The sequence below is a fragment of the Labeo rohita genome, chromosome 19, assembly GCF_022985175.1.
Source record: "Labeo rohita strain BAU-BD-2019 chromosome 19, IGBB_LRoh.1.0, whole genome shotgun sequence".
Taxonomy (NCBI): Eukaryota; Metazoa; Chordata; class Actinopteri; order Cypriniformes; family Cyprinidae; genus Labeo; species Labeo rohita.
In genome coordinates this window covers 30,021,367-30,041,654 of record NC_066887.1, presented here as the reverse complement: position 1 = coordinate 30,041,654, position 20,288 = coordinate 30,021,367, and the positions used below count along the sequence as shown (strand labels likewise).

The 20,288-nt window shown below is 33.8% G+C and overlaps 1 protein-coding gene across 3 annotated transcripts in view; it reads right to left on the bottom strand.

The window, feature by feature from the left end:
* The window catches only part of jupb (junction plakoglobin b), a 142,664-nt gene that overhangs the window by 22,351 nt on the left and 100,025 nt on the right, over positions 1 to 20,288 (bottom strand). For 2 of the 3 annotated variants that reach the window (XM_051136655.1, XM_051136654.1), the window contains exons 5-9: positions 16,654 to 16,892; positions 11,127 to 11,328; positions 10,888 to 11,032; positions 8,380 to 8,483; positions 468 to 839 (exon numbers count right to left, since the gene is read on the bottom strand). In XM_051136655.1, the coding sequence (XP_050992612.1) occupies positions 468 to 839; positions 8,380 to 8,483; positions 10,888 to 11,032; positions 11,127 to 11,328; positions 16,654 to 16,892 (1,062 nt within the window). The remainder of the gene's footprint in view (positions 1 to 467; positions 840 to 8,379; positions 8,484 to 10,887; positions 11,033 to 11,126; positions 11,329 to 16,653; positions 16,893 to 20,288) is intronic. The other variant, XM_051136656.1, reaches the window with a different exon arrangement.

Sequence of the window (20,288 nt, the reverse complement as noted above, 5' to 3'; positions counted from 1 at the left end):
CTCCTTGAAAATCATTGACTCCTGATTACATTTTGCTGCCAAAAGGCTATCAGTGTGAATGTCCTTTAGTATTTTGCCATCATTTCCTCACCTTCATGCCATTTCATACTATTTCACTTCTACGTAACACAATACTATTTCAGCCATCCTGTTACAAGGATTTACAGCTCTCAGTCTGTGCATGGCAGCAATTCCTCGCATATGATGCTTCAGGGCTCTTTTATTGTTCCAGCTAGTGTCCTCAAAATTACGCCGAAGCCCCAGAGGAGCGTAGGAGTGCCGCTCAATGACTAAGATCCGGCAGCAAATCAGCTTAACGCGACAGGCAAGTCTCAGCGTTCTTCCACATCAAAGGCTTGCAAGAACTGCCCCCAGACGATTCAGATCTGACCTTTACATTTAAACGGCGCAGAGGACTTTCAAATTGGCAGCAATTCAAACACACACACAAAATAACACATACAGACCTTTACCACAGGCCAATAATGCGGCTGGCCCAAGAGCTTGGTGATGGCGGGGATGCCGTAGTGCAGACGCACTGCATTCTGGGCCAGCTCTGCGTCGGGGTGGCGGCTTGTGAGGTGACGCAGAGCGCAGACCGCTGGCTCGGCCACGTCCTCTTTCTCTCCGGCCCGGAGCACGGCGTGAATAAGGGCCTCCACCCCGCCACTCTGGGTGACCAGGGCCTTGTTGCGTGCATTGTTGCAGGTGAGGTTTGACAGGATGCCAGTAGCGCAGGTCAGCATGTTCACGTCATCTGAGCCCAGCTGACTCACCAAGATCTGCAGGAGACCATCCAGACCTTCCTGTGAAGCGATGAAACAAGAACGGCTCAGTTCCTGTTTAAAAGAGTACAAGTTAATTCAATACATTTCACAATACACTCTTCAAAAGTTTGGGATCTGTGGGATGTTTTTTAATGGTTTTGAAAAAAAGTCTCTTATGCTCACCAGTGTTATTTTAATACAACTGTGTTTAATATATGTGTGTATGTGTGTGTGTTAAACTATATGTATATACAAATATATATATACACACACACACACACACACACACACACACACAGTAAATATATTTTTTAACTAACACTGAAATAAACTACACTACCAGTCAAAAGCTTTTGAACAATAAGATTTTAATTTTTTTAAATTTTTTTTTTAAATAAGTCTCTATTGCTCGCCAAGCCTGCATTTATTTGATACAAAGTACAGCAAAAACAGCACAATTTTGAAATATTTTTACTATTTAAAATAACTGTTTATTTAAATACATTTTAAAATGTAATTTATTCCTGTGTTTTTTTTAAGCTGAATTTTTAGCATCATTACTCCAGTCACATGATCCTTCAGAAATCATTCTAATATTCTGATTTGCTCAAAAAACATTTATTATTATTATGTTGAGAACAGCAGAGCAGATTTTTTTCAGGTTTCTTTGATGAATAGAAAGTTCAGAAGAACAGCATTTATCTGAAATAGAAATCTTTTGAAACATTATACATTTCTTTATCATACTGTTTTTGCAGTACTTTGGATCAAATAAATGCAGGCTTGGTGAACTTCTTTTAAAAACATTAAAAATCTCACTTTTCAAAAACTTTTGAGTGGTAGTCTAATAATAATGAAAACTATAATTAAAAACTATATGGACAAAAAAAATACAAAAAATAACAACTAATAAAATAATAAAAACTAATAACTAATAAAAAATGACAAAGACAACAAAAATGCAAAATAAAAATTAAAAAAAAAACTGAAAATGGAAAAAAAAAACTACATATATCAAATGCTATATATATATATATATATATATATATATATATATATATATATATATATATATATATATATAGTTACATTTTAGTTACAATGTTTATATTTATGTGGTTACATTTGTTATATTTATATGTTTATGTTATTTTTTAGTAGTTTATTACTTTTTAAAAATATTTAAAATTAGTTTTTATTTTTTTTTATTTTCATTTTCATTAACATTTTTGTATTTTTGTTGTGTGTTTTGTTATTTTTTATTAGTCATTCGTTTGTCATATTTTTTTAATTATTTTGTTTTTGTATTTTCCATTTTCATTTTACTTGATTTTAACATTTTTGTTGTGTGTTTGGTTACACTTTATTTTAAGGTCCAGTTCTCGCTATTAACAAACCATCAGCTATGACTTTTGCCTCGATAAACTACTAATTTTCTGCTTATTAGTAGTTAGTAAAGTAGTTGTTAAGTTTAGGTATTGGGTAGGATTAGGGATGTAGAATATGGTCATGCAGAATATGTGCTTTATAAGTACTAATAAATAGCCAATATGTTATAAATAGGCATGTTTATCAGCAATAAGTGAATAGTGGGAATTGTTCCTAATACTGAAGTGTTACTGTGTGTTTTTGTCATTAGTTTTTATTAGTTATTAGTTGTTTTGTTTTTTTAATAAAAAAAAGTTTATTGGTTGTTTTTTATACTTTTTATTTTTGTTTTTAATTTTAATCAACTATAATTATAACTCTGATGAACCAAGGTTGCATTTAGTTGATGTAAAACACAGTAAAAGTAGGAAAAACAGTGAAATATTATTATAATTTAAAATTACTGTTTTCTTTTTTAATATATTTTAAAATGCAATTTATTCCTGTGATGCAAAGCTGAATTTTCAGCATCATTACTCCAGTCTTTTGTGACATGTTTCTTTAGAAATCATATTATATGATATTATATGATATGATATTATATTATTATTATGTTATATTATTTGCTGATTTTTGTGAAAAGCTTGATAATTTTCTTTAGGATTCTTTGATGAAAAGAAAGTTCAAAAGAGCAGCATTCATTTAGAAATAGAAATATTTTGTAGCATGATAAATGTTTTTACTGTCAATTTTATACATCACTGAGGAATAAAAGCATTAATTTCTCAAAAAAGCACCATCGACAACATTTTTGACAATGTTGATTAACAACTACAAAAAAACTGTCCCTTGTTTTCTTAAAAAGGGGTAATTGTTACAGTGAGGCACTTAAAATGGAAGCAAAAAATATATATATAAGCAAAAATGTGAGACGTATAATTTAATCTAAAGGACTAACTGTTTAAAATAAGCTATTTAAATCATTTTAGTCATTTTTTGTGTTTTAAGATTCGCAATGTTCTAATAGAAATCATGTTAACTATCATATTCTTTACATTTTGTAACTATATTATTGAAACAGTGAGTATTTTAATATTTACAAACTGGCCCCATTGATTTCCATTGCAAAAGCCTCACCATGATCCAGATGTATGCCTTATTAATGAAAAAGATGGATTCATTGAAAAAGAGTGAGAAAAAGAGTAGAAAAGAAGAACAATGGAATCATTTTCTAAGGTCATCAACATCAAGTCACAAATACTGTTGATTGAGTTTAACTTGTAATGAACCCAGAACATTCCTTTAACAATCATCTTTTCAATACATCATAAATGATCAGTGACAGTGCAAAAGATTCACATAAACACACAACATTTCCAGAATCAGACAGTCATAAGCGCTAATTATCACCAATGAAAGACATGATTAGAAGAGGAGGAGACTAAGATAAGCAACAAATGAAAGAGGAAAGGCAGCAGAAGAATGAGATAAGAATGAGCGTGGGTTTATGAAGGATTAGAGACGGACAGACGCTCAAATACACACATTTAAATTCTACGCACTTTCGGTGGGAGCAGAAAGGAGACGCGGCCGGTAATAGTTGTTTTTGTTCCTCAAATTTAATAATAAGGGCGAAAACGATAACCTGTTTATCATTAATTGTGCGTTTTCTGGGCCACTGAATTCTGAGTAGCAGTGATGAGGGACAAATTGTGGAGGTGAGGAACAATTATGAAAAGCACCAGTCGCCTGCACCATAAAAGCATTAGAAAGTACAGAGGAGAAACTGTCAGACCACATGAAAGCTGTTCGCTGGCTTTCAAGCTCTGACTGCGCTCCGTGCATTTAATAACTGAATGCAATATTGAAAAAATGAAAATGTTATTGTTATTTCATTTAGAAGCAAATTTTCTAATTATTTGTTTTATAAAGACATTTCACATTCACATCCAGTGTAGATTCACGATTGACTGATTTTCTTTTTAGGATAATTTGAGTAATTTTGCTTCATCTGTCCCTCATTCTTAGGTGGTTGCTAGGATGTTCTGGGCAGTTGCTAGGCAGTTAATGGGATGTTCTGGATGTTTTCTAAGTGTTTGCTAGGCTTTTCTGTATGGATTTTAAGATGTTAAAAAGACAATTCACCCAAAAATTACAATTTTACATTCATTTACTCACACGTGGGTCCTTGGTAGACATTAAATGCAAATCAGTGGCTACTAGTTTTTGAGAATTAAAAAAAAAAACAACAAATACAAAATTAATACCCGTGGCTCTTGAGGATTTTTCGAGGTCTTATGAAGCGAAATGATTGGTCTGTGCAAGAAACTAAATATTATTTACAACAACATTACCTGTAATCCAGAGCCTCAGAGGCAATGAGGAAATTTGAATCTTTTCTGCAAAATGGTTCTTTCAGACAATATTTCACTTCAATTCAGTAGTTAATTTACATAATCACACAATGACGTTAACGTATACACAATTATATTATTAAAGCACATAATAATGATGTGAAATGTGGATGTTTTACATGTATAGCACATAAGTTAAACAAACCAGATCTGTTTCCTCAGTTCAGTGACTGCTGGAGGAACTGGAGCGCTGAATCATATACAACCATGTTTTGGCTCATTTCGAGTCGGAGTGACTGTCAGACCAATTAGAGTGAGTTTTGACTGAGTAACCTGTAGATCTGTGCTGCTCAAGCTGCAAACTGTTTCAGACGATTCAGTCTGAATTGCTGAACTGGTTCAACTAGTTCATCACAAAGAACTGATTCAAAAAAATGATTAGTTTGTGTACCAGACATCACTTTGGACATTGTTTGCTTGAGTCTCTGGATTTAAATTTAAGTTAAAGCTGCAAGCAGCGTTGAAAGGTCCTTCGCACCCGGACTCACCGCCACCCGGCAGCTTTAGGAAAACAGCAAACGGTGAGCAATATGCATTTAAAGTAGTAAATATAGGAGGAATATGTCAAAGTCATTTATATGTGCCAAACTTCCTGCTGCCAGCTGGTGGCGCTTTGACTAGAACTGAATATTGACATATAGATGTCTTCAAGCCAGGACTTTGATCAAACATATGAAGTTTGGTGCAGATTGAACATGGTAAGTTTGAGGTAAAACATGACATAGCCAACAGGTGGCGCTATGATTATAACTGAATATTGGCCTTTAGATGTGTTCAGGCCAGGACTCTTACCAAATATATGAAGTTTGGGGCAGATTGGACATTGCATGGCTGAGTTACAACAGCTTCCTTTTACATGGCCATCACGGACACGCCCTTTAGCGAAAACTCAAGATCTTCTTATTTAACACTGCAAAGGGATTTAGATTAGACTGACCCAATATAATGTTAATGCCATTACATCTATAGGAGGAGTTTATTAGAACGTAAACATGCCACTTCTTGTTGCCAGCACGTGGCGCTATGACTATAACTGAATATGGTCGTGGGCATGTGTTCAGGACAGGACTCTTATCAAACATGTTAAATTTGAGGCAGATCGGACATTGTATGCCTGAATTATAACAACTTCCTGTTTCATGGCCAAACATCAAAGTTTGACAGGCCACCACAGACACGACCTTAAATGAAAACTCAAGATCTTTGCGATTTAACGTCACAAAGAGCTTTAGATTAGACTGACCAAATTTGGTGTTGATCTGTTTAAATCTCTAGGAGGAGTTTGTTTTAATAAAACACCTGACAAAACGTGCCAAGAAAATTCAAAATAAAAGACTTCCTGTTGGGTTTCGGACTTCGTACCGCAAGACTATTTTTTATGGGTATAGGTTTGTTTGCAATCGCGTGATTCTGAGGACGCGTGAAATGCAGCTGGAGGACAGGAAGTGATTTTTCTCTATAGGAAGCAGAATCTCAAAATGACTATGTTTTCAGTTGTTTATGGAAATCGGTCAGATCAAGAAATTTTATTTCATATTGTGTATGAACATTTGCTGTTCATAAGGAGGAAAAGGCAAGAAATTGACTGAAAAAAAAATTGGGAAAAGTGGCTTGTAAACCTTCGTCTGCGGTCAGGAGGAGAGTCAGATAATGCTTGTGTTTGCGAATGGTTCATAAAAGATATAATAATATTAAGATATAAAGAAATATATAAATAGATACACGGTGAGACAGTGAGAATTCACTCAATGCTAAATGCCACACGTACATACAATGTAAATAAATATTATATTTGCAGTTGATTACAATTGAACCTTGCGATTGTGATAAATTGAAGTGAGTCACAGCTTTCTAGTGACTATATGAAAGAGCTATTTGCTCGCTTTCTAGACTATAATCAATTCAGAATTTGAAAAAAAGTTTCGCTTTACATGCTGCTAACAGGACCAGTGGCCAAAAACCCTGTACAGCAGTAGTTTTAGGAGTGACATATACCCTGCATCTTTTTATATAAATGTGGGAATCACTTTCGAAAGAGTTTGTTTGCTATCAGACTTAGTTGCGTAGCTTATTTCCACAGCCTCAATGACAGGCAACTGAGTCAGCTTGAAAAATCACTCCTCTTCATAACATAAGGATCACATCCAACATATGTTGTGATTTTCTGTTTATACATTTCTCTTGTACAGTATAGACATTCCTCCATCTCATCCGTTCTGCTTTTTCAGTCACTCCTGAAAGTTTGCTGCATGTGCAGGGTTTTGTGGCTATTGGTCCTGTTAGCAGCACGTAAAGCGAAACTTTTATTCAAATTCCGAACTGATTATAGAAAGCGAGCAAATAGCGTTTCCATATGGTCACTAAAAAGCTGTCACTCACTTCAATTTATTGCAATCTCACAATCTTCCGTTATAATCAATGACGCTCTCGGAACTACAAATATAATATCTTACATTGTGTCTGCGTGTGGCGTTTAGCATTAGGTGAATTCTCACTGTCTCACCCTGTATATATTTATATGTGACCCTGGACCACAAAACCAGTCTTTAGTCGCTGGGGTATATTTGTAGCAATAGCCAAAAATATAGATTTTTCTTTTATGGCCAAAATCAAAAAAAAAAAAATAGGAAATTAAGTAAAAATCATGTTCCATGAAGATATTTTGTAAAATTCCTACTGTAAAAATATGAAAACTTAATTTTTGATTAGTAATATACATTGTTAACAACTTCATTTGGACAACTTTAAAGGTGATTTTCTCAATATTTTGATTTTTCTGCACCCTCAGATTCCAGGTTTTCAAATATTTATATCTCAACCAAATATTGTCCTATCCTAACAAACTATACATCAATGGAAAGCTTATTTATTCAGCTTTCCGATGATGTATAAATCTCAATTTTGAAAAATTGACCCTTATGACTGGTTTTGTGATCCAGGGTCACATATATTTCTTTATTAATATCTTAACATATTATTATATCTTTAATAACCATTATAACCATTTGCACAAACAAGCATTATCCGACTCTCCTCCTGACCACAGACAGAGGTTTATAAGCCACTTTTTCCTGCACTTTTCAGTCAATTCTTGCCTTTCCACCCTTATGAAAAGCAATTTTTCATACATGATAAAAGATATTTTGTGGTTTCTCGGTTTGACCGATTTGAGCATCCATAAACAACACAAAACATAGGCATTTTTGAGTTTCTGCTAGTGATTCCTATGGAGAAATATCACTTCCTGCCCTCCAGCTGCAATTCGCGCCACAGCAATGGCGTCATGTGCAAACAACCTATTGGTGTGTTACATGTCTACCAAATTTCATACATGTATGTGAAACACAGCTCAAGGGGCGTTTTATAGATGGCGCTATCGAGCCATTTTGTCACACCCACTTCTGAAACCCATATCAGATGTAAATTTTCACCACTTTTGGCATGTGTGCAAAGTTTCATGAGTTTTCAATCATGTTTATGCCCTCAAAAATGCGATTCATTTTAGAGAAGAAGAAACTGAACAAGTCCAACAGGGTCAGTTTCTTGCACAGACCTCAATATACTGTCAGGAGCCATGGGTATTAATTTTGTTTATTACTCTCAAAGATGTTCAGTTACTGACTTGCATTTTATTAATTACCAAGGACCACAGTTTCAGCTAAATCTTCTTCACTGTTCTACTGCAAAAAAAAAAAAATCACCTAAATCTTAGATGACCTAAGGATGAGGAAATTAACAGCTAATTTTTATTTTTGGGTGAACTGTCCCTTTAAGTACACTCCAGCATTGTAACAAGCACACGGTCTACAGACTGAAACAGCTCGCTTTACCTGCTTGGTTGCAGCGTCAGAGAGATTCCTCAGGGTCCACAGGCAGTTCTGTGTCAGACGCTGACTCGAACCTGTGAGATGTTGGCCGAGAGCCTGCATACCTCCTGCCAAATGGAGAGAAAAAGGCTTAGAGTCCATATTTATCGGACTTAGCCACAAAAAAAAGAAGAAAGGACAAAACTATCCAGCTACACAACCCGCTCTAAAAAGAAGGCGGCTGTATTTCTCCATGGATTAGCCATTGTCTGCCAAGGAGAGAGAAATGTCTTTTGGAGTCTGTGCAGATAAACTAAAAGCCACATGGCTTAGGAAGATAAAAAGAGGGAAGGAGATTAGGAGTCATCCTTGAAAACTGCCTCTCATCCAGTGTTGTAACTACCTGATCCTCAGCGCCGAGCGTCGAAGCCTCATGTGGGAAGAGGACATAGTCACGCCATAACTGTGAAGACTTTTATGAGATCAGCTCTGGCAGGCACACTAGTGTGAGATATTTGAGACCCGCAACCTTTCTCGTTGTATATCTAAGTATTAATTCGCTGAAAGGTCAGCGTTAATAAAGTAACATCCATATGGCGACAGCATGACTGCCGTGAAGCGGTTCTGACAGGAGGTTTGATAAAGGTGGGTTTTTACATAAACCGCACCTGTAATATTAGTTTTAATGGAAAATCGACTTTAGTTGAGTTCAAGGGCTAAATAATGTATTTCTGGGACTCTGTTAAAGCAGTTTAACACACATGATGCTGAAATGTCGAGTCATGGTGTTCATATAGATGATGCAAATTCAAATTTGACTTGTAATGTGTTCCTTTCTCTCCTTAAAAAAATTGGAGAGTTTAAACTTTTAAACTTTCATGGTCATAAAAACTTGAAAATATTAGTCATGGAACAGTAATAAAAAGAAAAGTTACAGTGATTTTTTGGTGATTTCTGGTCATGCTGTGCAAAGAAGCTCACAAAGCTGAATCATCCATTGATTTGCACTCAAATCCGTTTTTTCAAAACTAATGGGTTAGTATTTTTTTAAATTAATAATTTTTAGTATTCAGCAAGGACACATTCAAAGGGATACTTCACCCAAAAATGAAAATGACCCCATGATTTACTCACCCTCAAGCCATTCTAAGTGTATATAACTTTCTTCTTTCAGACAAAAACGACTGGAATCATATTTAAAAATGTCCTGGCTCTTCCGAGCTTTATAATGGCAGTGAATGGGTGTTGAGATTTTGTAGTCCCAAAAAGTGCATCTATCCATCATAAAAAGTGCTCCACATGGCTCCAGGGGTTAATAAATGCCTTCTGAAACGAATCAACATGTTTGAAGCTAGAGATTATGGTTTATAAAGTTTTAAAGATATATATTTTTTTTACACAAACGCTTCAGAAGGCCTTTTTTAACCCCCTGGAGCCATGTGGAGCACTTTTTGCGATGGATGGATACACTTTATTGGACTTTAAAGTCTCAACATCCATTCAATGCCATTATAAAGCTTGGAAGAGCCAGGATATTTTTAATATAACTCTGACTGTATTCATCTGAAAGAAGAAAGTCATATACACCTAGGATGGTTTGAGGGTGAGTAAATCATGGGGCAATTTTCATTTTTGAGTAAATTGTCCCTTTAAATAGATGTGACAGTAAATACATTTATAATGTCCTGAAAAAAATAAAATAAAATAAAATAAATAAAATAAAAGCTGTTGTTTCAAATTTTCTTTTGAATTTATAATGTTCTGAAAAAATTATAAATAAAATAAAATAAAATAAATGTTGTTATTTTGAATCAATGAATACTTGATGAATAGAGTTAATCTTGAAAAAAATGTATCATGGTTTTCACCAAAAAATATTAAGCAGCAAAACTGTTTTCAACAGTAATAATAAAAAGAAATAAGCAGCAAATCAGCATATACAATGATTTTTGAAAGATCATGTGAACTACAGTAATGATGCTGAAAATTCTGCTTTAAATCAGAGGAATAAATTACATTTTAAAATATATTCAAATATAAAAGATATTTTAAATCACAAAAATATTTCACAGTAATACTGTTATTATTATTATTATTATTATTATCATTATTATTAAGCTCAAAATAAATGCAGCCTTTGTGACCATAAGACTTCTTTCAAAAACAATAAAAAAATTGTCACCCCGAAAGGTTTTTACATGGAAATCATCCCCAGCAATCTCAGAAATACTTAATAATGTAATAATCAAGAATGACAGTAAAAGTCATGGAAATTAATTCATCCAAAAGTAGAGAAAAATACCCCAAAATCCCCAACACCCTCAGACAAAGAACCCAGAGAAAATCTGAAACAGAAGAAATGAGATGGAGCTTATGATATTAAAGGAAAATTACACAAAAATGCCCAAGAGACCAGTCCTTGGGAATGAAAGATAAGAGATAAGAACATTTCTCTAGGGTCTAGGAATAATAAAGTGAAACAAAGGACAAAAAGAGAGCTAAAAGAAGAACGTAACACACACATTCACTCACCAGCGTCAACAATAGCCGGCTTGTTGCTTGGACAGACAGAAAGCACCTTCAGGACTCTGCTGGTGGTCCACAGGAGCTTCTCATAATTGTAGTTTCTCATAATGAACACCAAACTTTCTGGCCCTCCATTTGCCAGAATGATCAACTGTAAAGAGAGAAAAGGTTGGTGGATTAAGGCCAAAATGTACTACGATCTCTGTCTCTAATAAGGCACTGTATTCTCAGTGGTGATACAGCACCTTGCTCTCCTGATTGCCGTAAGACAGCAGCTGCAGGCAGTCTGTGGTGATGGCCAGGAACTTGGGGTTGGTCTTTTTCAGAAGAGGGACCATCCTTTGCAGTCCATCGGCCAGACGCACCGCCATCTTGGCTCCTTCCTGGTGCAGTAACAGGTTGTGTAACGTGGTAATGGCGTAGAACAGCACCGACTCCATAGGGGAACTGAAGAAAGAATAAAATATTTGAAACATTTTCAAAATCATATAGATTTTAAGATATGACGATCCCTGTGTGAAACACACAAATCCTAAAATATAACAGCAGCTGCATATTTACATGTATGCAGACATTTTTATTGCATGTGTAACAGTGAGCAAGATAAGTTAAAAATGTATTTGTTTCCACAGTTTAGTCAGCTTTCATATCCTTTGTTGCACAAAAACATATATTATCTAAAAAAAAGATTTAACATTATTAATAATACAAAATTACACAGAATAACATTATTAATAATACATGATTAATAATACATAATACATATATAATTCTTCTTAATATTTTTTTTTATTTAATTTTTTTGATTTACTTATTAATATTAATTATTAAACTATATATCAAAATTACGATATTATATAATATGATATTATGGACTAAAAAATGATACATCAGGAAAGGATTATTATTAATATTTATTAATTATTAACTAGCCATTAAAAAATTGTATTATTTAAATAAAATATCAAAATTAAATATTGTTGTAGATATTAATATATATAATATACTATAATAAAACACAAATTAACAATTTTCATGAGAGAATAAAAAAAGATTATTATCATTTATGATTAAATATTATATAAAATAAATAAAACACTATTCAAATAAATAATATTAAATAAATATCTAAATTATATGCTGTTATTATAGATATTAGAACATAATAAAATTCAATAACAATTCATATAAAACTACTCACAACAATTGCTTTTGATTTAATACTGTTAAAATGCATTTGTTAATACATATATAATTCTTAATATTATATTATATTATATTATATTATATTATATTATATTATATTATATTATATTATAAAACTATTTCTATTTTCATATTACAGGGAAGGATTATTATTAATACAATTATGCTGATCATGATGATGATGATTATTATTATTATACATCAATATTATAATTATATATCAATATATCAATATATATCAAATATTATATAATAAAATATCAAAATTAAATATTGTATTGTATAGATAGTATTATTATTATTATTATTATTATTATTATTCTAGATAAGCAAATATAATTATAATATAATATAATAATATAATGTAATATAATAATAAATATAACAACAATAATAAAACAAAACACAAATTAATAATTTTCATTAGAGAATAACATTATTATTAATACTTAATAATTAATTATTAAATATTATAGAAAATATTATAGAAAATAAATACAATACTATATATTTTTTCAAATAAAATTATAATAAAAAATAAATATATTAATTATATATTGTTATTATAGATATGTGACCCTGGACCACAAAACCAGTCTTAAGTAGCATGGATATATTTGTAGCAATTGCCAATAATACATTGTATGGGTCAAAATGATCGATTTTCTTTTATGCCAAAAATCATTAGGATATATTTTTAATGTTTTTGCACCCTCAGATTCCAGAATTTCAAATAGTTGTATTTCTGCCAAATATTGTCCTATCTTAACAAACCATACATCAGCTCATTTATTCAGCTTTTAGATGATGTATAAATCTCAATTTAAAAAAAATGGACCCTTATGACTGGTTTTGTGGTCCAGGGTCACATATCAGAATATAACAAATTTCAATAGCAATTTATAGAAAACTATTCACAACATTTGCTTTTGATCCCATGCTAATAAAATGCATTCGTTAATATCTTTTACACAAAATTTTCCTCAGAGCCGTAGTGTCCTGGACACTCAGTTTGAAAACTGAATAAACAATGTGCAAAGTAATATATTATTTATTGTTTACATTTACTTTAGCAGTTACAGCTCAAATTAGGCTGTTCTCGATTAGAGAACTAGCAGAAAAGCAGGCTATCAGGATGCACAAACAAACAGCGATGTTTTCACAGAGCTACAGAAAAACCAACCTACAAATGGCTTACTTACAGTCGTCGATGCATATTAAACTACAAAACATAAAAGTGTTTTCACATCAGAAAAATTACACACTTCACCTTCAAAGATCTAAACTGCTATCAGAGAGGTTGCATGCAGCAATCTTAAAGATATCATCCTTGAGCAAGACATTAAACAAGCAGACTGTTCCTGTAAGTTAATATGGTGATAGCGTGTCAAAGTTGCAGCAGCCCTGGTTGCACGGTCATAAAGATCCTGCTCTACTCCATTATCTCAACATCTGCTGCAAATAGGCTTTCTGACAGAGCAAATTTCCCATCAGAGTCCAAATATATCTCTCTGCTATAGCCCTCATTGCAGCGTAGTGGACGCTTTCATATACAAAGACAGAACTGAACACACCGTCCTGCTTTAGCACTGCTTATTGACAACGTTCTTCAGGTTAGCAGATAAAGTGAGTGCAAATTAATGTGCACCACAAGGAGGGAAGAGCTAAAGGCGTTCACCAAGCTTAATACGATGTGGAAAGAAAACGGCAGGTTGGCCAGACCAGAAACGGAAGGATTATGGCTTTCCTGCTGACCATCTTAAAACCAGCATGTTTCCATGCCGGTCCAGGCTGGTTAGTGCTGGTTTGGTGATGATCTAGCATGGTCCGACTAAGGGCTCTCACAGGAGCTGCAAGCGTCCATCAAACGTTTGCCACTATTCAACCGAAACCATTTGTCTGTCCGTGTACAGTCAAGGGACTAATTAAAACATGAAAGCATTAGACCTGTCATTCACCATTTATCTCATATTACAGATACACAAGTCAACACTGGGTATCTGCATTTTCAAAGACAGCTGATATACTGTGGATAAAAATGTGATATTTATTAGCCTTTGATAGCTCATTCTCTGAGATGGTTTAATTAACATTTTACATAAAAACACAATTTGGACCAAACAGCGATTTTTACGAACAGATATTTAATGCAAAAACCTATAGTTCAACCTATATTAACCCTTCATTTTAAGGTGTCCTTGTTACATGTACTTACTATTATAATATCAATAAATTACGCATAATTACATGCAAGTAATCCTAACCCTAACCATGTAGTAAGTACATGTAGTTAATTAATATTACTCAGTACTGTATAATTACACTGTAAGGACAACTTAAAATATAGTGTAATATATATATATATATATATATATATATATATATATAATGATTGCTTTAATAATATATACACAATTACTTTAAAATATTTGTTAAATTAATTACATGTATTACATATTTAACTTTAACATTGCTGTTGCTATTATTACCCGTCATTTTCATTTTCATATATTAATTATAATAACACATTTAATAGCTGAACCTAATCATGAACCTACAGGACGACAGCTCAGTGTTTAAAAACAACAAAATACTAGGCTTGCGTAAACAAACAAACAAACAAAAAAGATCTTTTCTCGATTTTAATAGATTCTCATTTTGATGAACCATTATTTATTCTTAAATCCCAATCGATCTCTTGGTCTATGCTGTTTTCAGTTGATGAATAAACAGTACATAGTGCGTCTTCCTTCCAATAAATAGCAATAGGCTAGGCGTTGTATTACTTTTGATATGAAACAAGGTCTTAGATTTCAAATTCTGTCCATTACATTGGGAAATTTGCGTAATCAAATCAAATGCATAGGAAAACATTCGTGATAATTTCGTTTTTGTTCTGTATCCCGTTCTCTGCTGCCAGACCGGAGCGCACTCGCCACCAACTGGACAGGGGTGGGAAATACAGCTACAATTTACAATACTGTACATCACCCTCAGTGTAATCTGTCAAAGTGATGGACGGCCTTCAGATTTTTCCGTCACTGATAAAAAATTCTGTCAATTATATTAGTATGTAATTGCATTATATATTACACAGTTAATAAAACATCTAATCAAATAAGACACATGAAACAAGTACATCTAAATATTTACCAAGAGAAATAGAGAAAAAAAAAAAAAAAAAAACACACACATTGGGTATTTGCTATTAAGCTTGTTAATTTGTTAGTTTTATTTTTAAATTAGTTTAGTTTTCAGAAGGTTTTTTTTTCACTGTTTTTTTATGTCGATTTAAGTTTTTTTTTTTTTAATTTGTAAATTTTTATTTGAGCTTTTTTTTAGTATTTCAGACAAATTAAACTAAAATGAATCTTAATGAAATAAAAAAGGGTTAAGAGTTATATATTTCAGTTATTGTTTATTTTATTTTTATTTTATTCGATTTTTATTGTACTATTTGTTTTATTTTTATTTTATTTATTTATTTATTTAAAGTAACAATTTTATCAATAAATGCTTTATTTTATAATTGGGGTTCAGAAGTTTTCAGTCTGATTCTCATGAGAGAATTGGTTTGGTGCTCACACTGCACATAGTGTGACTCATTAAATATAACTATAAAAGTAATAATAGGATTATTGCACTATTTATTTAGATTATATTTAGATATTTAAATATTTAGATTTTGTAAGACCCAGTCTTTGCAAAGTGAACATGCAAAGAAGATCAAACACCCTTAACAAAACAGGTAAAACAGCGATATAGGGCGATTTTGAAGTTGAGGGAGAATATGAGATGGGAGTTTTTCGACATACCCTAACTGTCATGAACCAGAAAAAAACAGAGTTCAGGCAGAGTAAACTGCATTTTGGAAGTTCAAACTTGGGGCACCATATCAGTCCATTATATGGAGAAAAATCTTGAAATGTTTTTCCTCAAAAAACATACTTTCCTTACGACCGAAGAAAGACAGACATGAACATCTTGGATGACAAGGGGGTGAGTACATAACATGTAAATCTTTGTTTTGGACTTCTCCTTTAACTTTGAATGTATTTTTATAGGAATTTTCATCATTTTCACACCTAAAATATGCAAGCTTTCTTTTAGCTGGTTGGCGGCAAGTAAGTACAGGTATATCCGCTGTCGGTTTTAGCGCTGCTGAATATGTCACAGTTTTCTGTTGCACTGAAACCAGCGTGTAGCCTAGATTTATGCTTTCAGCTTGAATGAAAATTTTATACAGTGTTAGAGTTTGTCGATCTAAAACAGTGATAGCTCATTAACAGCTGTGAACCATGTCGGTATGCAAATAAGTGGTCTGAACTTATTTACTCAGCACATTTTTTATTTCGTTTGCGCATGTGCACTCCCACAACACCCCGTTTATAATTTTAGTTTTAGTTAATGATAACCATGACAGCGTTTGAGAGGCATTTTGGTATGTAACACCCACATGCCGATCAAGTCTATACATTACTATTTTTATCATATTCTGGTTGGCATGAAAATGTCACAATGCAGAAGTAAAACTCAGATGTGCAAATTACTCATGCATACACTGACCTGAGCATGCGCACTAGTGCGGGGATGCCGCCCGATTTGAAGATGGCTAGCAGGCCCTCGCGCTGGTGCGAGAGGCTGTGCAGGACGCTGGCAGCGCAGCGTGCCGTCTCCAGGTCTCCAGTGTTCTGCATGGCTCTCACCACAGCCGACACCATCTGAGGAGACTGCATGAGCACGCGGCGAGACGCCTCCTTCCGCGTAAGCTGGTTCACAATCAGTGCGGCCTTGTTTACCACCACCTGCAATGGTAGACATCTAAGATGTCAAAAAATACACTTTTACATGCAGCGTATCTGCTGAATGTTGTAAAATTTGCTGCAAAAAGTGTCAAAACTGATTTGGAGAAATGTTGCATTACATCATTTGCTCACCAATGGATCCTCTGCAGTGAATGGGTCCCCTTAGAATGAGAGACCAAACAGCTGATAAAAACATCACAATAATCCACAAGTAATCCACACCACTCCAGTCCATCAATTAATGTCTTGTGAAGCAAAAAGCTGCATGCTTTAAGGCATATTAACTTTAAACCGTCACTTTTGGACAAAATACAAGTGTCAAAATAATCCATAATTATGCTTCCTCCAGTGAAAAAGTCCATTCCACATTGTCCTGTCACATCAAAATCCACCAATATGTTTATTTAGAACTGTTTTGGCTTGTAAATGGTGGTTGATCTGTGCATACAGTGCTGCTTAAAAGTTTGTGAACCCTTTAGAATTTTCTATATTTCTGCATAAAATAGTTCATCAGATTTTCACACAAGTTTTGAAAATTGATAAAGAGAACCTGATCAAACTAATGATATGAAAATATATACTTGGTCACTTATTTATTATGAAAAATTATCCAGCGTTAAATATTTGTGAGTTGCAAAAGTATGTGAATCTCTAGGATTAGCAGTTAATTTGAAGGTGAAATTAGAGTCTTATCTGTTCAGAAGGGTTTTCAGTCAACAGGATGACAATTAGGTGTCAGTTTATGCCCTGTTTTATTTAATGAACAGGGATCTATCTATAAGTCTGATCATGTTTTGAAAGTGAATCATGGCACAAACAAAGGAGATCTCTGAGGACCTTAGAAAATAGTTGTTGTTGTTGCTCATCAGGCTGGAAAAGGTTACAAAACCATTTCTAAATAGTTTGGACTTCACAAATTCTAGACCACAGCTACCCAGTCGACCAACAAAGATCACTCCAAAGCAAGATGTATAATAGTCTGAGGTTGCAAAGAACCCTAGGATAACTTCTAAGCAACTATAGGCCTTTCTCACATTGGTTAATGTTGAAGTTCATGAGTCCATCATCAGGAGAACAATGAACAACCATGGTGTGCATGGCAGAGTTGCAAGGAAAAAGCCACAACTCTCCAAAAAACTGCTGCCTGTCTGCAGTTTGCTAAAGATCATGTGGACAAGTAAAATGTTTTGTGGACGGATGAGACCAAAATATAATTTTGATTTAAATAAAAGTGTTATGTTTGGAGAACGAAAAATGCTGCATTCCAGCATAAGAAGAAACATGGTGGTGGTAGTATCATGGTTTGGGCCTGTTTTGCTGCATCTGGGCCAGGACGGCTTGCCATCATTGAATAAATTCTGAATTGTACCAGCAAATTCTAAAGGAAAACGTCAGGACATGTCCACGAACTAAAATCTAAAGAGAAAGTGGGTCATGCAGCAAGACAACGACCCCAAGCGCACAAGTCATTCTACCAAAAAATGGTTAAACAAGAACAAAGGTAATGTTTTGGAACGGCTGAGTCAAAGTCCGGACCTTAATCCAATTAAAATGCTGTGGAAGGACCTGAATCAAGCAGTTCATAGGAGGAAACCCACCAACATCACAGAGTTTAAGTGCTTCTGTACTAAAGAATGGGCTAAAATTCCTACAAGTCATTGTGCAGGATTGATCAGCAGTTACAAACTAAATTACTGATTACTCCTTTGAAAAGTAATCAAATTACTGTTCTGATTACTTTATTTTAAAAGTAATAAGTTACATCACTAGTTACGTTACTTTTTTTCTGTACATCAGTTTGTGTGTTGCCTAACATCCCAGCATAAACGCTCCCAATAAAATATTTGTTATTAAAGCATCAACATTCACAAACCACTGTTGGCATTTCAAGCGGTGAGTGGATTCTCTGATTGTCCATTGCATTCCAGAAATCAACATTGTTCAACTCTGCAAACATGCTATAAATAGAAACTCTGCCTATGCTTACACGTTAATTGTTTTTGTTTTATATTAGTTGTTCTTGTTGCTTTTGTGCAATACATGAATAGCAATTCATTTGTTTTAGATATTTTACGTTTAGACAGTTCTATTTTACGGGAGACCCGCAAATCATTTTATTCTATCGCATCCCGCACACACACTTGCCCATCAAGTCTTGTCCCACACCGCTCTCTGTTGCGTCGAGTCCAGCGGGAGTGCAGGTCTCTAATCCACTGCCACTGGACTCGACAATATAAGTTGATGCATTGCTCTCCGCACCCGGTACGTTCTCAAGAAGTTTTAATGTGCTGTGTTGCCCTTTCAGGTGTTTTAAATTGGATATGGAGTTTTTCACGGTTGAAGAGGTTTTCTTTCCCTCTAATTGATAAAGCACAATACTGTTCTTGCCTCTGACAGAAAAAAATTAAATAATGATTGTATTTCCTGCTACAGAACGTGTACTTTCCTCTCTCCATGCTGACTTTATTTTCATTGGTAGTATCCGCCTCACAGGCGCTTTCCAATCAAAGTAGGTCTCAGGTAGAGGACGTCGCGTGTGCTAGCTAACACCCTTTTTACAATCTAGAAGATAAAACACATTTGCTAGTATAATTCAGAATTCAAACACAAATCTGATGATGTTTTGCATTATATTTATGCAGAAATATAGAAAATTCTAAAGTGTTCACAAACTTACAAGCAGCACTGTATTTCTCACTTGATTCAGAGAAGATGACTTTTTAACTGGAGAAAGCGTTATTATTCTAACGGCACCCATTCACTGCAGAGGAGCCATTGGTAAGCAACTGATGTACGCTGCCCTCCAAAAGTTTGGAAACACCCCTGGCAAAGTGTGGTTTTGGACAATATCAGCATAAATCCTTATCATTTTTTGGTGCAAATAGATTAAAGTAAGTTGACATTATCATTGAAGACCAGCAATAATAATTTTCATTTTGATTACATAATAATGGCAATATATACATGTCAAAGTCAGACATGCCCCTTTGCCAGCTGTGATGCCTGGTTACTGGTTTAAACTTGGCCAAGGTTTTTAAAAGATTTTTGGGTCAGCACACCTTAATAGCTACAACAATTGATTGCCAATTAAGTTTAGAATACAATGAATTTAGGCCCAGATTATGCAGAGCTGTAATAGCTGCTAATGGTGGATATTTTGATGAATCAAAAATGTCAAAAAAACTTTTTTCTATTTATAAACTTTTTAATTAATAAAATATGTTTTCGTAGTTTGTGTTGTCCCTTATCAGTGCAAAATGATCACAAATTAAAAAGGATTCATCCCAATATTGTCCAAAACCCCACTTTTCTAGGGCGTTTCCAAACTTTTGGAGGGCAGTGTAATACTGAATTTCTACAAATCAGTCTTGATAAAGAAACAAACTCATCTACATC